This window comes from Mercurialis annua, linkage group LG1-X (assembly GCF_937616625.2).
Source record: "Mercurialis annua linkage group LG1-X, ddMerAnnu1.2, whole genome shotgun sequence".
NCBI classification, from domain to species: Eukaryota; Viridiplantae; Streptophyta; class Magnoliopsida; order Malpighiales; family Euphorbiaceae; genus Mercurialis; species Mercurialis annua.
In genome coordinates this window covers 8,648,112-8,663,260 of record NC_065570.1, presented here as the reverse complement: position 1 = coordinate 8,663,260, position 15,149 = coordinate 8,648,112, and the positions used below count along the sequence as shown (strand labels likewise).

General features: G+C 31.7%; 2 protein-coding genes across 2 annotated transcripts; one reads left to right on the top strand and one right to left on the bottom strand.

The window, feature by feature from the left end:
* Nucleotides 1-1,714: 1,714 nt before the first annotated feature.
* LOC126676406 (30S ribosomal protein S31, chloroplastic) lies at nt 1,715-2,355 on the top strand. Its single transcript, XM_050370601.2, has 3 exons — nt 1,715-1,881; nt 1,959-2,023; nt 2,120-2,355. Exons 1-3 carry the CDS (start codon nt 1,746-1,748, stop codon nt 2,246-2,248), a joined length of 330 nt encoding a protein of 109 aa, XP_050226558.1. The 5' UTR covers nt 1,715-1,745; the 3' UTR covers nt 2,249-2,355.
* A 10,975-nt stretch (nt 2,356-13,330) lies between these two features.
* Nucleotides 13,331-14,824, bottom strand: LOC126676654 (uncharacterized protein At4g19900-like). The gene has a single exon (XM_050370911.2). It carries the CDS (start codon nt 14,700-14,702, stop codon nt 13,479-13,481), a length of 1,224 nt encoding a protein of 407 aa, XP_050226868.1. The 5' UTR covers nt 14,703-14,824; the 3' UTR covers nt 13,331-13,478.
* Nucleotides 14,825-15,149: the final 325 nt, after the last annotated feature.

The following is a 15,149-nucleotide window of genomic DNA, read 5'->3' as shown; positions in this document are numbered from 1 at the left end:
ATTTTAAAAACCGTATTACAATGGACCGGTTTACAAATCACCCTCATGGACCGGTTAACCGGTCCATGCCCACCCCTAGGTTAGACTATTACTAGCTAACCGAGGGTTTTACTATTCGCCGCCCAAAATTACTACCCACCGCCCAACTTTTTATCAAAATATCCATAAGCCATTTTTAGTTAAAAAAAAACTCAATCCTCTCAACTCAACTACAAACCCGACAAATAACCGAACAAATTATAATAAAAATATCAAAATCACCTAAAAATAAAGAAACCTCTAATAATGGGTTTTACTATTCGCCGCCCAAAATTACTATCCACCGCCCAACTTTTTACCAAAATATCCCTAAGCCATTTTCAGTTAAAAAAAATTCAATCCTCTCAACTACAAACTCGACAAATAACCGAACAAATTATAATAAAATTATCAAAATCACCTAAAAATAAAGAAATCTCTAATAATTAATCGGTTTTTAATTTTTTCGTCTTTATTTTTTTTCAATTTTTTTTTAATTTTTTTAATGGGTCATCGTCTTGATTTGGCGATAGACCCTATGGGCTATCGCCTTGATTTGGCGATGGCCCATAGGTCCATCCCCAAATGATCGCGATGGTCCCATAGGCCATTGCCAAATAGTGGCAATGGTCCCTATGGACCATTATTGCCATCTCAAGAAAGATGGCCCTTTCTTGAGATGGCGATGGCCCATAGGGGCCATCTCCTTGATTTGGCGATGGCTCGTATGGGCCATCGCCAAATCAAGGCGATGGTCCTAATGGGCCATCACCATCTCTAGTCGATTTTGACATTTTTATTGTAAATTCGCTCGGATATTCGTTGGATTTTTAATTGAATTGAGAGGATTGAATTTAAAAAAAAAACTGAAAATGGCTTAGGGGTATTTTGGTAAAAAGTTGGGCGGTGGGTAGTAATTTAGGGCGGTAAATAGTAGTCCACATATATAATTACTTTTAAATATTTCTTTTATCTTTGAACATTTATTTATTTTTAATTGTATTATCTGGTTTTATATAATAATATTTTAAGAAACTATATTGTATTTTTTTTTGATAATCAATAAATTTTATTGAGGATAAATCGAAACAGTTACAGACGTAAGATATTCAGAAAAATTCGAAAACCAATCCCGATGACCTGACAAGGAACGAGCATTACGCGCTAACAAATGCGCAGTTAGATTCGTAGACCGCCTTACAAATGAAAAAGATAAACTAGAAAACTGCTCCGCTAATAAAGCACAATCCTCAACCAACAAATCGCCCTTAGCAAGCTCGGCGTTTCGAATATATTGAACTATCTCCAGAGCATCCGATGCAACAATAAAATTGCTCCATCCCTTCATCCAGCTTAGCACTTCCCTGATGCCAATAAGTTCAACTGTTCTAGCATCATATTATTATATTATATGGATATTGATAACGTAGGGATAACACATGAAAGCTGCTTGCGTTTTCAGGTATCATGACGTACCTTCTTAAAATATTTATTAAGCCCAAAAAGAAGTATAAAAAGCCCAATATTGGAAGGCTACCCTTTTTATGTAAAGCCCATTATTTAATGCTGAATCATTCCGTAGTCTGAATAAGGTAGCCTACCACATCGTTGTTCGGCCCAAATATATGGTCCTGATTAATTTTGAATTGGGCTTCGGCCTCGAATTGCATTTTACAGAATAAAGCGTCTCAAAAACGTAAGAACCTTATCTTGAAGCAGCAACAGCAATGGCGTCTCTAATGATGGCTACAGCTTTACCATTCACTCCCCACTCTTCTCATCGATTCTCGTCTTCCCTAGGCATTTCCCTCTCCCTCTCAACTCCTTCTCTTACTCTCTCCACCGCTTCGCCACTCCCATTCGGTAATTCAACCGACCCGACCCGAACCCATTTCTTTAATTTTCTGTTATGCTAATTCTTGAGATTTTCTTGGATACAGTTTATTGCGGCAGAGGAGACAGGAAGACTGCCAAAGGCAAGCGGTTCAACCATTCGTTCGGCAACGTTAGTGTTTTTAATTTGTTTTGTTTTGTTGCGTTTGAATTTGAATTATTTGGTGTCTGTGTTGATGATTTTTTGTTTGGGATTTTTGATGAATAGGCGAGGCCGCGAAACAAGACGAAAGGAAGAGGGCCGCCGAGGATTCCGGCTCCGTCTGCTCCGATTAAAAAGGATAGCTTTGAAGATGATGAAGTTGTCAAGATTGACATTGATGAGTCCTTGGCCTAAACTTTCTATTTTTTCTGTAATGTATTGTGCTTTTGTGTATTTTATTTGCCCTCTTTTTGTTAATTACTGGTTTTGCTGAGTTCGAATTGAATTTCATTTGTTTGGAATTGATTTAGGTACTGTAAGTTAGTAATGTGCTTTGTGATTTTGAAAGGTTTTTATTGTTTTTGAGGATTTGCAACTAATTGATTTTAAAAGGGTTTTCTTATTGGAGAGAGAGCGGTTGTGGGATGTCCCCGCGATCTAGCAGAATGTTGTTTAGCGTTAAATAAATTGATTGACAATTTTAGTTAGAAAGAATTTGAGAGCAAAATGAAACTTTAGATTATGTGTTATCTGTGTTATGATACATAATTTACAGTGAGCTTAAGTTTAGCTAAGATGTTTTATTTTTCATTTTTATTGTTTTCTTGTAGGCCTGTAGGTGTGTGCTAAAACGAAAATCAAACTGGACCGACAAACTCGGTTTGGTTTGATAATATATAAAGTTTAATTTTTCTGTTTAGTTTAGTTTTGGATAATACAATAATTCAGTTAAGTTTAATATGAAGTCAGTGGCGGAAGCATGACGTCAACTCAAGAGGATCGAAATTTTAAAATTTAGCTTTTTTAAAAAATAAAACGGCGTTAAATACGAGAAATAGCACTTTCAGGGGCGGTTAAAACCGCCCCTACATGAAAAAAATGTATTTTTTTTTATTTTTTTCCGGCAAGGAGGGTTGGTCGACCCTCTTAACCCTTCCCTGGTTCCGCCCATGTATGAAGTGAATATAAAACACAAATTGAACCAAAAAACAACGGGACTGTCTTGTTCGGTTAACTTCGGTTTGAAATTTTTTTATATCCTTATAAACTTGATTCGGTTCGATTTAAAATAAAAGTAAAATCTTGATTAGGTTCGAGTTGAATCAAATGCACGCCGACAGTGAAAAGGAGATGGTAGATCTGCTGCATCATTCACACGGAAACTGTAAAACAAGGGAGATTGCTTTGGCATTGTTTATAATGTAATCTAAGCCAATGAAATGAATATTGTAATTTTTGTTTTTAATATCAATAAATTAATGTTTTTATTCTCTTATTATACTAGTTCTTAAGGCGAATCCATCATAAAATCCCTATATTATTAGTTTTTATTTTTTGATCCTTAATAAAAAATTTACATTCAAATTAGTTTTTTAGAAATAAATTTAATAAAATGGTAAAACAGTGAGATCTCCTAATTGAACTGTTGGATCGGGCTCATTTTGAAATGATTATTTCTAAGAGAAACTATCTAAAATATAAGAGTTAATTAGAAAATATACTATATTATCTAATTTTATTCTCAAGAATACGGACGTTGTTTTCGTTTTAGATATTTACAATTGCTTCCTTTTTTTATTTGATTTATATGTTTTCAATTTTTGATAAATACGTTTACTATTCAATTAAAATCCTAACCACTTCAAAACCCTATCTCATCACTTAATTCTTCATATTCTCTTCTTTTCTCCACCGCCACTAATATTCATCTTACCCAATCTTTCTCAACATGAAATAATTCTCAAAAAACTAAGACAAAACATGGTTGTTTAGCTTGCTTCTACAACAATTACAATTTTAGTTTTTTATTTTCTCATGGCTTTTATCTCTATCATCCAAACCTAAATAGAGAGAGATTAATGGAGACAACGAAAACTTCAAGAAATCGCAGATCTGAACAGGTCTAGCCGTGGAAGAGACGACGAAAACGTCAAAAAATTGCAAATCTGAAGCTGTGGAGGAGACGACAAAAAAATGAAGAAATCGTAGATCTAAACAGACCTAATCAATGTTTTGGGTGTTGGTTAATCCATTTTTTTGTGAATGACGGTGGTGATGTAATGGTTGTTTGATTTTTTAGTGTTGCACATCTTGCACTTTAGGTGTTTGAATAAATGCTTATGAGACTTGTAATATTTTTTGGGTGTTGGGTAACCAATGGTTAACATTGGTTTAACCGTTAGGTAACCTGTAATTTTTATTTTTAATATATCATTAATGAAATCGTTAGTAAACACAGTTGCTGAATTTTATGTTTCTGGTTCGATTTTTTTGTTCTGCACAACATGTTGCACTATAGGTGTTTGAAAAAATACTTGTGAGAATTAAGTGATATTTTTAGATGCTGGTTAACCTTAGAGCATCTCCACTCTAGTGCTAAAATACCTCACAATGCTATAATTTAGCATTTAGTATAAAAAACACATTTCCATTGCACTTCTATTTCATGTGCTAAATTTAGCATATGCTAAACTTTGTGCCAAATTTGTTAGAAAGTTTAGCATATGCTAAATTTTATTATATCTAAATTATTTACAGATTTGCCATCAATAATGATAATCACTTATAAAACTATAAATTTAGTATTTAGTTTAGCATTTTGCAATGGAGCAAATTTCAATAATATGTGCTATATGTAGCATTTTATCTTATTTTGTGCTAAAAATAGCATAAAAAATACAACATGCAATGGAGATGCTCTTAGGTAAACTATTGTGTAACTTGTAATAAATGTTATTTTGAATATATTATTAATAAAATCGTTATTTAACTGTTGTTGATTTTTATTTTTGTTGCTATTTAACCAATGGTGTACTAAATGTACACCAATGACTTTGTTTTTAATACGTTGTTGGTTAACAAATAATTAACTAATAGCTAATCAATAATTTTAGATTTTAAAAAAGACGATTTAGGTTTTATTTGTCGGTTGTTCTCGCGGTGATGAAGGCGGAGGGGTTTATAATAGAATTTTCAACTAGTTTAATAGAAATGGAGGTTTGAATTTGTAATAGTTCTGTTTGTTGGTTAACCAACGGTGTTAGTATACATCTGGGTAATCAAAATCGTATTTCTGAGATTAAAAAAAATATTTTGGAGAATAATAAAAGTTATTTTTGCAAAAAAAAAGTAGAGATTGTATTTTTCAAAAAAAAACTTTGAGATAGTATTTTTGAGAATATTTTATCTTTTTTTTGGTATTTATCTAAAAAAAACCCAAAATATAATCGTTGAGATAGTTATAGACGATTGTCTGCCTGCATTGTTTATAAAAAAGAGCGTTTCAAAATTGGATATTTCTTCACTTCCTCTCACTAGAAAGCTCTCCCCTCTCTCTACACAGCTAAACTCAAAGCATGACCTAGATACACCTTAGATCATCATTTCGTGTATGATCAAAGAGAGGATTTCATCAAAATGTATTCAAGAGCATGCTTAGGGACTGATTTGGATTTTTTTCTTGTAATTCTTAATAGAAATTTATGAAATTTGAAAATGATGACCCTTGAAGGTATATCAACCAACCCTTCTGATGGTTTCTGATTTGGAATTGCTTTTGATAAGTTTTGGGTGATGATTTGTTTGTTGGATTTTCTTGAAGAATATGGACAGAAATTGATGAAAAATGACATGCATGTGATGATCTATGGATTTTATGGGTAGATAAATTCACTCCATATTAAATTATGATTAAAGTGTTAGAATTTTTGATTTGTATGTTGAATTATTAATTTGATTGTTAAAAATGGATAAATTGATTATCTGGAGTATTTGAAATTTTTTGATGGATTCTTATGAGAAAAAAGAATGCATGCAAATGAAAACATGAATTGAAAATGAAATTGATGAGTTTGGTATGTTTAATCTTCTGGATTAAAGATTTGTATGAATTTCTTGTAATTTGGATTTAATTGTGCTAAAAAGAAAGTTTATGGATTTTATGGTACGTAAACTGTGAGAGGTTTAAGGATTCTTTTGTAATTTGTCCAAAAATATGTAGTTTTGGTGTAATGGGGTTGTTTTAAGAAAATTTGATAATAATAAATTATTTTGGGTGATTTGAAAAAAAAAAGGAGTTCGAGAACGGATGAAACTGTAAAAATTATAAAAAGTGGGGACATTCCGTATTTTTAACCAAAACGTGACGTTTTAGCCATATGGGCTGTTTTGACAATATGTATGTAAAAAATTATGGTTTTTGATAAAAACGTCGGTTTATGCTTCGTAGAGAAAAAATTATCGTTTTCGGTATTAAAATTGTTACGAAATAAAAACCCGATTTGGATGAATAGAGTTAGGCCGACACGTTATGGAATTGAGAACGAGAATGTCGCCATCGAGTCTAGAATATTGAATTTGATCGACGAGTTGAAACATTAGGGAATATGAAAATGTTTAATAAAGTATGGTTTTTTTAAAGAATATTTTTACCAGAGCTAAACGTGATAATTAAATTAAAGAGATTTATTGATTGTATTTATATGTGATATGATTGATTATATTGTGTTTGAGTCTATAAGCCAATTTAGAGTAGGTGTGATCAAAACATGAATGAAAATGAAATTGAGGTGAACGTATGTATGCTGGAATTGAAATATGATTCACATGAAAATGTTGCATGTTTATAAAATAAAGAGGTAAAATAAAAGGTATGCATGTTTAATATACAAATGACGAGGTATGCAAATTGAATAAATGTATACATGTTTGATAAAGACTAGCTATAGATGTAATTTTTTAATAGGCTTATTACGGATTCCAAAACAATCACTCCTGTTTTTTGGCGCCGGCCGTGACTCGTACATTCGGGTCGTGACATAAGTACTCTTATTTAAAACTAACTCTAGTTCTTTTGAGAGGAATGACCAAGTATGAAACATAAAGTTAGTGGTTGATTGATTATTTTCTTTGATGTTCCACACCCTTGTAAATGGTTGAAGGATATATATATTCTCATAAATCTTCTAGAAATCATAGCTGAATCATCATTTTTCAATTGCCTTCAATTCTTATCCTCAATGCAATGTGTAGGATAGAACAAATGGAGGAGCCTATTCAAATGTTGAGTTGACTAATGAAGATGAACTTAATCTGTTTGGTAGTGACAAATCCTGGTGCATTAGCAGTCTGTTTGTTTGGTAAGGCCTGATGCACTGGCAGACTATTTGTTTGATACGAGGTATACTATCACTTTGATTATGTATGTTGAGGTGGAATATGCCAAGTTAATCATAAACCTTTTAGAATATGAGCCTTACAACATTTAGGTAAACACATTACTATACTATCACTTTGATTATGTATGTTGAGCATATGCCAAGTTAATGATGAACCTTTTAGGATACAAGCCTTACAACATTTAGATAAACACATTACTGGATTTATGTTATCATCGAAACTAGAGACTAAGGATAAAAGCCTTTAGCAAACAAATTTAGATTGTTGAAATGTGATTTTTCAAATCCATTTTAATAGTAAATTCTGATTTTTGGGATAATTGATTTTGACCATCATTAAACTATTGAGTTGTTTTTATTTCAGTTACTAAACTATTTTTTTTTCATTTTGATCACTGAACTTTCATTTTTTTTCATTTTGGTATTTCAGGCTAAAAATGCTTAGCTGGCAGCCGGAAGTTGACATGTGGCAACCGGATTTTACAAATTTTATTTTGAAAATTTATCACATACATAATTTCACTTTAAAAATGACTTTTTAGATCAAATAATGCATATACGGCAAGTTTTCAGATTTAAAAAAAAAAAAATTCCGCTGCCAACTAAGCATTTTTGGTCAGAAAATACTAAAATAAAAAACAATGAATGTTCAGTGATCAAAATGAAAAAAAAAATAGTAACTGAAATGAAAAAATTTAAAAGTTCAGTGATCTTTAGAATCAATTACCCTGATTTCTGAGTTGAAAATTATACATAAACCTCCATCATTTAAATCCTGACAAATTACATCCTGATAGACTTTACATAAAGCCATTTTAGAAACATCACCTTTCCATAAAAATTTCTTCAAATAAAACTCTAACTGAATTTGAATCACAACCGGCATGACATGGATCGACATAAAATAAACAAGTATAATGAAAAGAACATATTTTATCAGTACTAACCTCCTGGATGGTGACAGCAAAAATTTGTTCTAAAGTAGTGCTGACTGTGGTTTAAAGCGATTGCCAACATAATCCCAAGAAACCACATAATTTTTTTTATTAAGGTCAAAGTCACTCACATTAATTCCAAACTTAGAATAATTATAAAAGTTAATTTTTAAATCCGATATTATTTTGAAGTAGTGGTTTGTACCAATGTTATGAAAAGTGGACCGGACCAGACGGTCGGATCGGGTTAACCGCGAACCGGGTAGCAGTCCAGTCCGATTATATGTTAAAATCCAAGTAGTGTAAAAATCGCTTGTAACCGGATCAAACCGGAAAAATCCGGTTACTAAGAAAAATCGTCCAAACCCGGTTTTTGGACTCACCGTCTAAATTTCCAGTCAGACCCACGTGATTATTTTTCTCTCCTCTATTTCGCTGACATATTTACTTATATTCTTCTTTTTCTGACGCACTAACATTAATTTGTCTCTTTCCTCCTTTTAATAGTAGTTTTGTTTTAGTCTCTTTTTTCTTATTTTTTTAATATCTTTCTTTCTTTAGTATTAATTGATTACTAAATATATATACTTTTAAAAACTTAAATATATATTAATTATTTATAACTATATTTTACATTAAAAATTTATTTAAATATAATATCATACTTTTTTATAAAATTTATATTTAGTAAACACTTCATATAAAAAATTTAAAATATTTTTTTCTATCCCACATAACATTTATTGTCCTAATTCTAAAAATTATATTATATATGTTTTATTAAATTATATATGTTTTATTTAAATAATTTATATTTATTAAAATTAAAAAATCCGATCCAATCTGGTTGAACCGGTTGAATCATAAACCTCCAACGAAGCCGGTTCGCATTCCGATTCGGTTTTAAAAACATTGGTTTGTACTAAAAAAAAGTCAGTTGTGTCTCCTTGTGGGAGGTATACGAATTAACTAATTTAGTAGCTTATTATTATGCTAATTGCATGGATATTATCCTTTAATCTATAGGGAAAATTATTCATCAATATGTTTTATGTTTCAACGTAAGAAAATCATTTGTATGGATATTATCCTTTCACCTATATGAAGTACAAATTAATCATACATTAAAATATTTTAAATTAATAATATAAATAAAATTAAATGGCTTATTAAATTATTTTTTTATTTTTTATAACTAAAATTAATTTTTTTATTAATTTATAAAGTCTTATAAATGATACAAATTTAAACTCTTATTATTTAATTAGCTAATTTTATTATATTTAGGTAATGACAATAAAACTTTTAAGTAATTTATGAATTAACAATAGATTTTTAAAATATATATGATACTTTTATCTACCCCCTCCCCCTTTCTATAAAGTTGTTACAATCACTAATTTTATTGCGTATACCAAAACATATAATCACTAATATTTTTTTATATCATATTTTATAATGAGATTATTGTCATAAAATATTCTCAAACTTCCGCTTTTTCTTTTTGATTTAAGCATTTTCTATTACGTGACCCCACATCTCAACCTCTTTTTTAGCTTAAAAAGCCAAACTTAATCTAAATGCCTTGTACGATGGCATTTTGATGATTCAGAACTTCCAAAACGACATCATTTTTATGCAAAATAACGCATAAAACGACACCAGGCTGTGAGATGAAAAGTTAGAAAACTTTGGGATGTGAATTGAAACGATTGATAGATTGTGCTTAAATCGAAAATCGCAAGTTGATGATATTTTATGACAATAACTTTTTTTAATATTATGTACTATAGTATTTTACTAATTATACTAATTTTTTTTAAATAGTCATCCAAAATATAAAAACTATTACTACTATTTATTAATTATAAATAATTAAATTTATTTTTATATAATAAATAAAATAAAAATTATATTTAGATAAAATGAATATTATATTAAAATAGTAAAAGAATAACAATATAAGTGTTAGAGTGATTTATAAAGTGTTGTAAAAAAACTAAAAACATGTTCGAGTAACCACTTCAAGATAGAATTTGAATATAGAGTTAGATTATAATCGAAAATTACTCGATGTTTAAGTGTTTTACTCTGTTTCTTCAACCAAAAAAGAGTTTCTCTTACCCTTAATGATAAAAATTAAGTGTTTTACTTGATTTACTTCCTAGACTTTAACTTTGTATTAACGACCAATATTTAATATACATCAGAAATTCCCAATTTAACCTCCATTCTCCCTTTTTTTTTACTCTAATAAAACAGAACAAAATCTTGGATTGTCTCAAAATCTCCAAAACGGGAAAAAAGCATGAAAACTGCCGGCGGCAGCTGCGGCGGAGGCGGCCATTTCTATCGACGTTTCTATTCTAACGAACGCCAAGAGCTGGACGCAGCAGTTAACTGTCTTATTTCTTTAAAACAGAAAAAGCTCGACCCAGATGAGGCTCGAGTTCTTAACTGCATGAAAAGAAAATTTCTTGGAAATTACAATGTCAATCCAATTTCAAGAAAATACCCACGAATCATCTTCAAAAATCTTGGTGGTAACAATAATAAAGAACAAGATTCCAAGAAAATCTTGCCCGGAACCGAACCCGTAACGGCTCTTGTGAGAAATTCCAGTCCTTTTAAAATCCCCTCAGTTCCAGGTTTAAATGGGTTGATTACAAATTGTAGTAAACCATTTGAAAAACAGTTAACAATCAGTGATCTTGGTAACAGTCTAAATAGATTGTTGATGAGAAAAGCTGACGTGGAAACGAATCTTTTGTCTCTGTTGCATGCAGATGAAGATGTGGGAAAAGGAATTGAAGTTACAGTTTATGATTATGCAGGGAATGAATTTGAGATGGGTTTCAAGTATTGGTGTGCAAAATATTATGTACTTAATGGAGAAGGATGGAAAAAATTCAGAGACAAGCATAATCTGTTGATGAATGAAGATGATGTTGTTACTATTTGGATGTTTCGAAAAGGCGATACTAATGAACTTTGCTTTGCGATCAAGTTTAACAAGAGTAAGTAAACATTGGTAATGTGGTGTTAATCTTTGGTTTTTGTAATTTGGGTTTTTTTTAGGGTTTATGGATTTATTAACTGTATTTTAACATTAGGGTTTAAAGGATTTAATGAATGACTTGTGGCATATTTTGGTTGACTTTGATCTACTTGATTCTGTTTTAGCATTTATTTTTTTGTTTGTTAGTAATATTTACCTTCTGTTATTGTTTTTTCGTTTTTTTTTTTTATCATTATTATTGGATTTTTTTGAATCCTTGGAAATGTACAGATTTATTGATGCAATTACATTGCTGTAGATGTTATTTTCATATGCTGAAGACAAAATGTTAACTGGGAACTATCCTATTTGCTTGTTTTTCCTAGAATCATTTGTTTATATTATAGGGTCTTTGTTATCATTTTATTTTCTATTATGCCCATTTTCACAGATTTTCAGGATAGGAATTATGAATTTCATTTTTTAACAATTCCAAAAATGACTCTGAAAAGATAGAAATTGAAATTTACAGTTTCTTCCAAACTTTCAATTTTCAGAAAACAGATTCTGAAATTGTATCTAACATAGCCCTGTTGTTAGGAGCTAAATGGAGCTGTCCTAAGAACAGAGGTGGTACCACATGCAGCCTGGGTAGGCTTTAGTCCGGCTGCCATCGGAAACTTTTGGAAAGTTTTGAAGGAGGTTAAGTCCGGGCTGCCGGAAGTTCAAAAATGAACCAAAAAGTTCATGGAATTTAGACCGGACTGGAGAGAAATTCTAACCCGGGAAGGCCAATGTGGACAAGTTGGTTAGAGGCGTGATGCCGTGGACAAATCTGTTATTCCTTTTGGAAGAATGTGTCAGGTTCGTGGGTGCGGGGCAACGTTCTATGATGTCAAACGTTCCATTGTCAGAAAATCTTTTATGGTCCTTTCCTCGTATGACATAGGTTACTATTCCTTGTCATAGCTCGGCTATCCTGTTTCTTGTCTTAGTTTGGCTATGCTATTTCTAGTCATAGTTTGGTTATCCTGTTTTTGGATTGTCTCGACTATGCTATTCATAGTCATAGCTCGATTATGCTGTTTCTTGGTTATCTCGGCTTGATGTTAGCTCGGTCTTGTGTTATCTCTGCTTCATGAGCTAGGCGTGGTTATTTGGGGTCGAGCGTTGTCTTGAGTGGACTTTGTCTATTGAGATTTTGGGTGATTTGCCGTTGTTCCACCTATATTTGTTATCACCGGACGTACCAGCAAAATCTTTGATGATTAGATTTTGTATGCAAGTGTCAGAAATGATAGTCCTACAAGGATCCTGTTACAGAATTCTAGACATTTTCAATTAAAAAAACCTTATGCAGGCCAAGGTTTTTCAAACTTGTCCTTAATTTAAGGCAAAACACAAACTTTTGGTTATAGCCGGCAAACCCATTTTTTCACCATTTTCCTCTGTTTTTTAGTGTTTCAGAAACCCAAAAAAACAAACCTGTTTTTTTCTCTCTACATTTTTAGCAAAAGTTTGTCAGGAACAGCCATTTTAGAGTAGAATGATATCAGAAATAACAGAAGAAGAAGAGACAAGTAGCTTGATCAACAAGGAATCTCAAAAGAAAAAGATAAGAGAAATAATAGATCATCAAAAATCATTATATTGGTCTTCATCTTCTTCCTCTTCTTTATGTTCTTCTTCATTGTCATTCTCTTCTGAAGTCTCTTCTGCTAATAAAAGTGGCAGATTACTCGAGTTGATGAAGACTGGAAACACATCTCTGAGGAGATTGTTTGACATGGAACATACTAGTTTATCAACTCATTTTCAACATTACAGTGGCTCTCCTCTTGTCAAAACTATACCTCTTTGGGGCAGCAGCGGAACCGACGACGAAATTTACGATCCGTGGGCGGAAATCAAATCGATACGCAAATTCAACGGTGTGGGTAATTATGGAATCAGTAATTTCGCTTCCGACGGTAGTTTCGTGACCGATAAAAATACGAAAACAGACAGCGTAAGGCGGAAATTGACACGGAAAAAATCATTTAGAAGACTTCCGGGTTTCTTTTTTTGGAGATTCAGGAGGTTTAAATTAAGATTGAAAAGACTTAGGATTATGATATGTGGTAAAATTTACTAATGTTGGATTGTAATTTCAAAATTCTTAAACAAGTTGTACAAAAATGAAACAATCAATAAAATTATTGGTGTTATTTGTATGTACATGAGTATCAAATCAAGATATTAAATCAAGAAACAGAACAATACCTCTCTGTCTCTGAAATATGATTCTGAATTAAATATACTTTGCTTTATTTTCTTCAAAATCTGTAATCATATTCACAAATTACACAATGATCAGAGATTAATCCGGCCATAACGCTCCCTTCTTCAATTCTGATTCTATTGCTTTGCTTGTTCCACAAGTGTAAACCATAAGTCTCTCCACTAAGCTGAAGCAGTTTAGCTTTTACCCATTTTAAAGTTGCTTGATCTTCCGGTTTCCTGAAAAACCCTCCAATCTTATTCCAATCCACCGGATAGAACGCGATTGGCGGCAACACTCTGAAGTTTCTGAATTCGGGTCGTCCTGATACTTTTCCGACAACTCTAGACACCAAATAAGGCCCGTTATGACCCCATTTGTTCCCGTCAAAAGTCCCCGCGAATTCTTCTATAAACTTGTATATAAGTGGATGATTCTTATCAAAAACCAAAACTGCATTATTTAATCTAGTCCAGTTTCTAGAAACCGGATCAATACTCTGAGCTCCAATCGAATTTCTCACCCCTTTAAAACTCTTCAGAACTATAAAATCCGTGTCGATGTACACACCTCCATACTTGTAAATAACCGCGAGTCGGATGAGATTCGAAAGATTCTGAGCTAACGGAATCTCCCCGGGATCTTTATTACCACTTTTCATTTCCTGAAACCAAGATTCTGCTGGTGTGTTCTTGAACAGAAACTGTAAGTCAGGAGTTACTGCTGTAACTTTATATCCAAGATTCAGTAACGGTTTCAGAATTTTGTACCCTTTTGTAGAATCCATAGAACCTGACAGAATCATTAAACATCCATTAGGGTTGACCTTGAAAAGAGTATCCATAGCCAAAAATTCTCTTCTTCCGAATGACGAAACAGGCGAAATCCATGTCATGAAGAATTGAACTTCGCATTTTTCGTCGAAAAATTCAAGAACTCGAGTATGAAATCGCTGAGCTAACTCATTCGACTTGAAAATATCGAATTTACGCAGATTTTTCCGAAACCATTCGATTCTTTCTTCTTCTGTAACATTAAATGGAGCAACTAAGGAATTCAATTCAGCAACATCTTCATCAACCTCTTCTAATCTAGAAAGCCACTGTATGCCACCGATTGTCGTTGACTGAATTGTTGTTTGACTTAAAAATTCCTCTGAAATTTGTATAATTTTCTGATCATCTCTGTGGATATTACAATCTGCAGAGAAAATAAAGATTAAAGCAGCAGATAATATGATGGTAAAGATGATAGTTTTAGCATACGAAATTCTTCTCATGTTGATGTTAATGGAAGTTAGGCAAAGATAAAGAAGAATATAAATCAAAGAACGTAGACGAATAAATTAGAAGAATAGTCTATGGTGGCCAGACCGAACTTATTAATATTAAGATATTAAATTAAAGCTAAAACAGAAATAATATGATAGATTAAGCTTTTAAGGATTATGAGAAAAGTCTTATCTGGGTGTCTTATAATAACCAAATAATTTAAATGCCTAATCATCCAAAATATATCAAATTTTAGCATTTTAGTCAAATTTAGCATTTTCCTTTATCAATTACAACATAATTTAATTTTTTTAATTTTTATTGTAGTCTGATCCATTCAATTGAATCGATACCGACTATTGAATTTTTTTACTTACCATCTTTCTTTTTATTCAATTGAGTGAATTTGACTTTACTAAATCATTATTCAATACTGTCACGCGAATATAATCATA

What these genes read in the sequence shown, in the direction of transcription:
- LOC126676406 (XM_050370601.2), top strand. Translation starts at nt 1,746, where the DNA reads ATGGCGTCTCTAATGATGGCTACAGCTTTACCATTCACTCCCCACTCT. An exon ending in CGCTTCGCCACTCCCATTCG is followed by an intron (nt 1,882 to 1,958) that starts GTAATTCAACCG and finishes TCTTGGATACAG; the next exon opens with TTTATTGCGGCAGAGGAGAC. An exon ending in TCAACCATTCGTTCGGCAAC is followed by an intron (nt 2,024 to 2,119) that starts GTTAGTGTTTTT and finishes TTTGATGAATAG; the next exon opens with GCGAGGCCGCGAAACAAGAC.
- LOC126676654 (XM_050370911.2), bottom strand. Translation starts at nt 14,702, where the DNA reads ATGAGAAGAATTTCGTATGCTAAAACTATCATCTTTACCATCATATTA.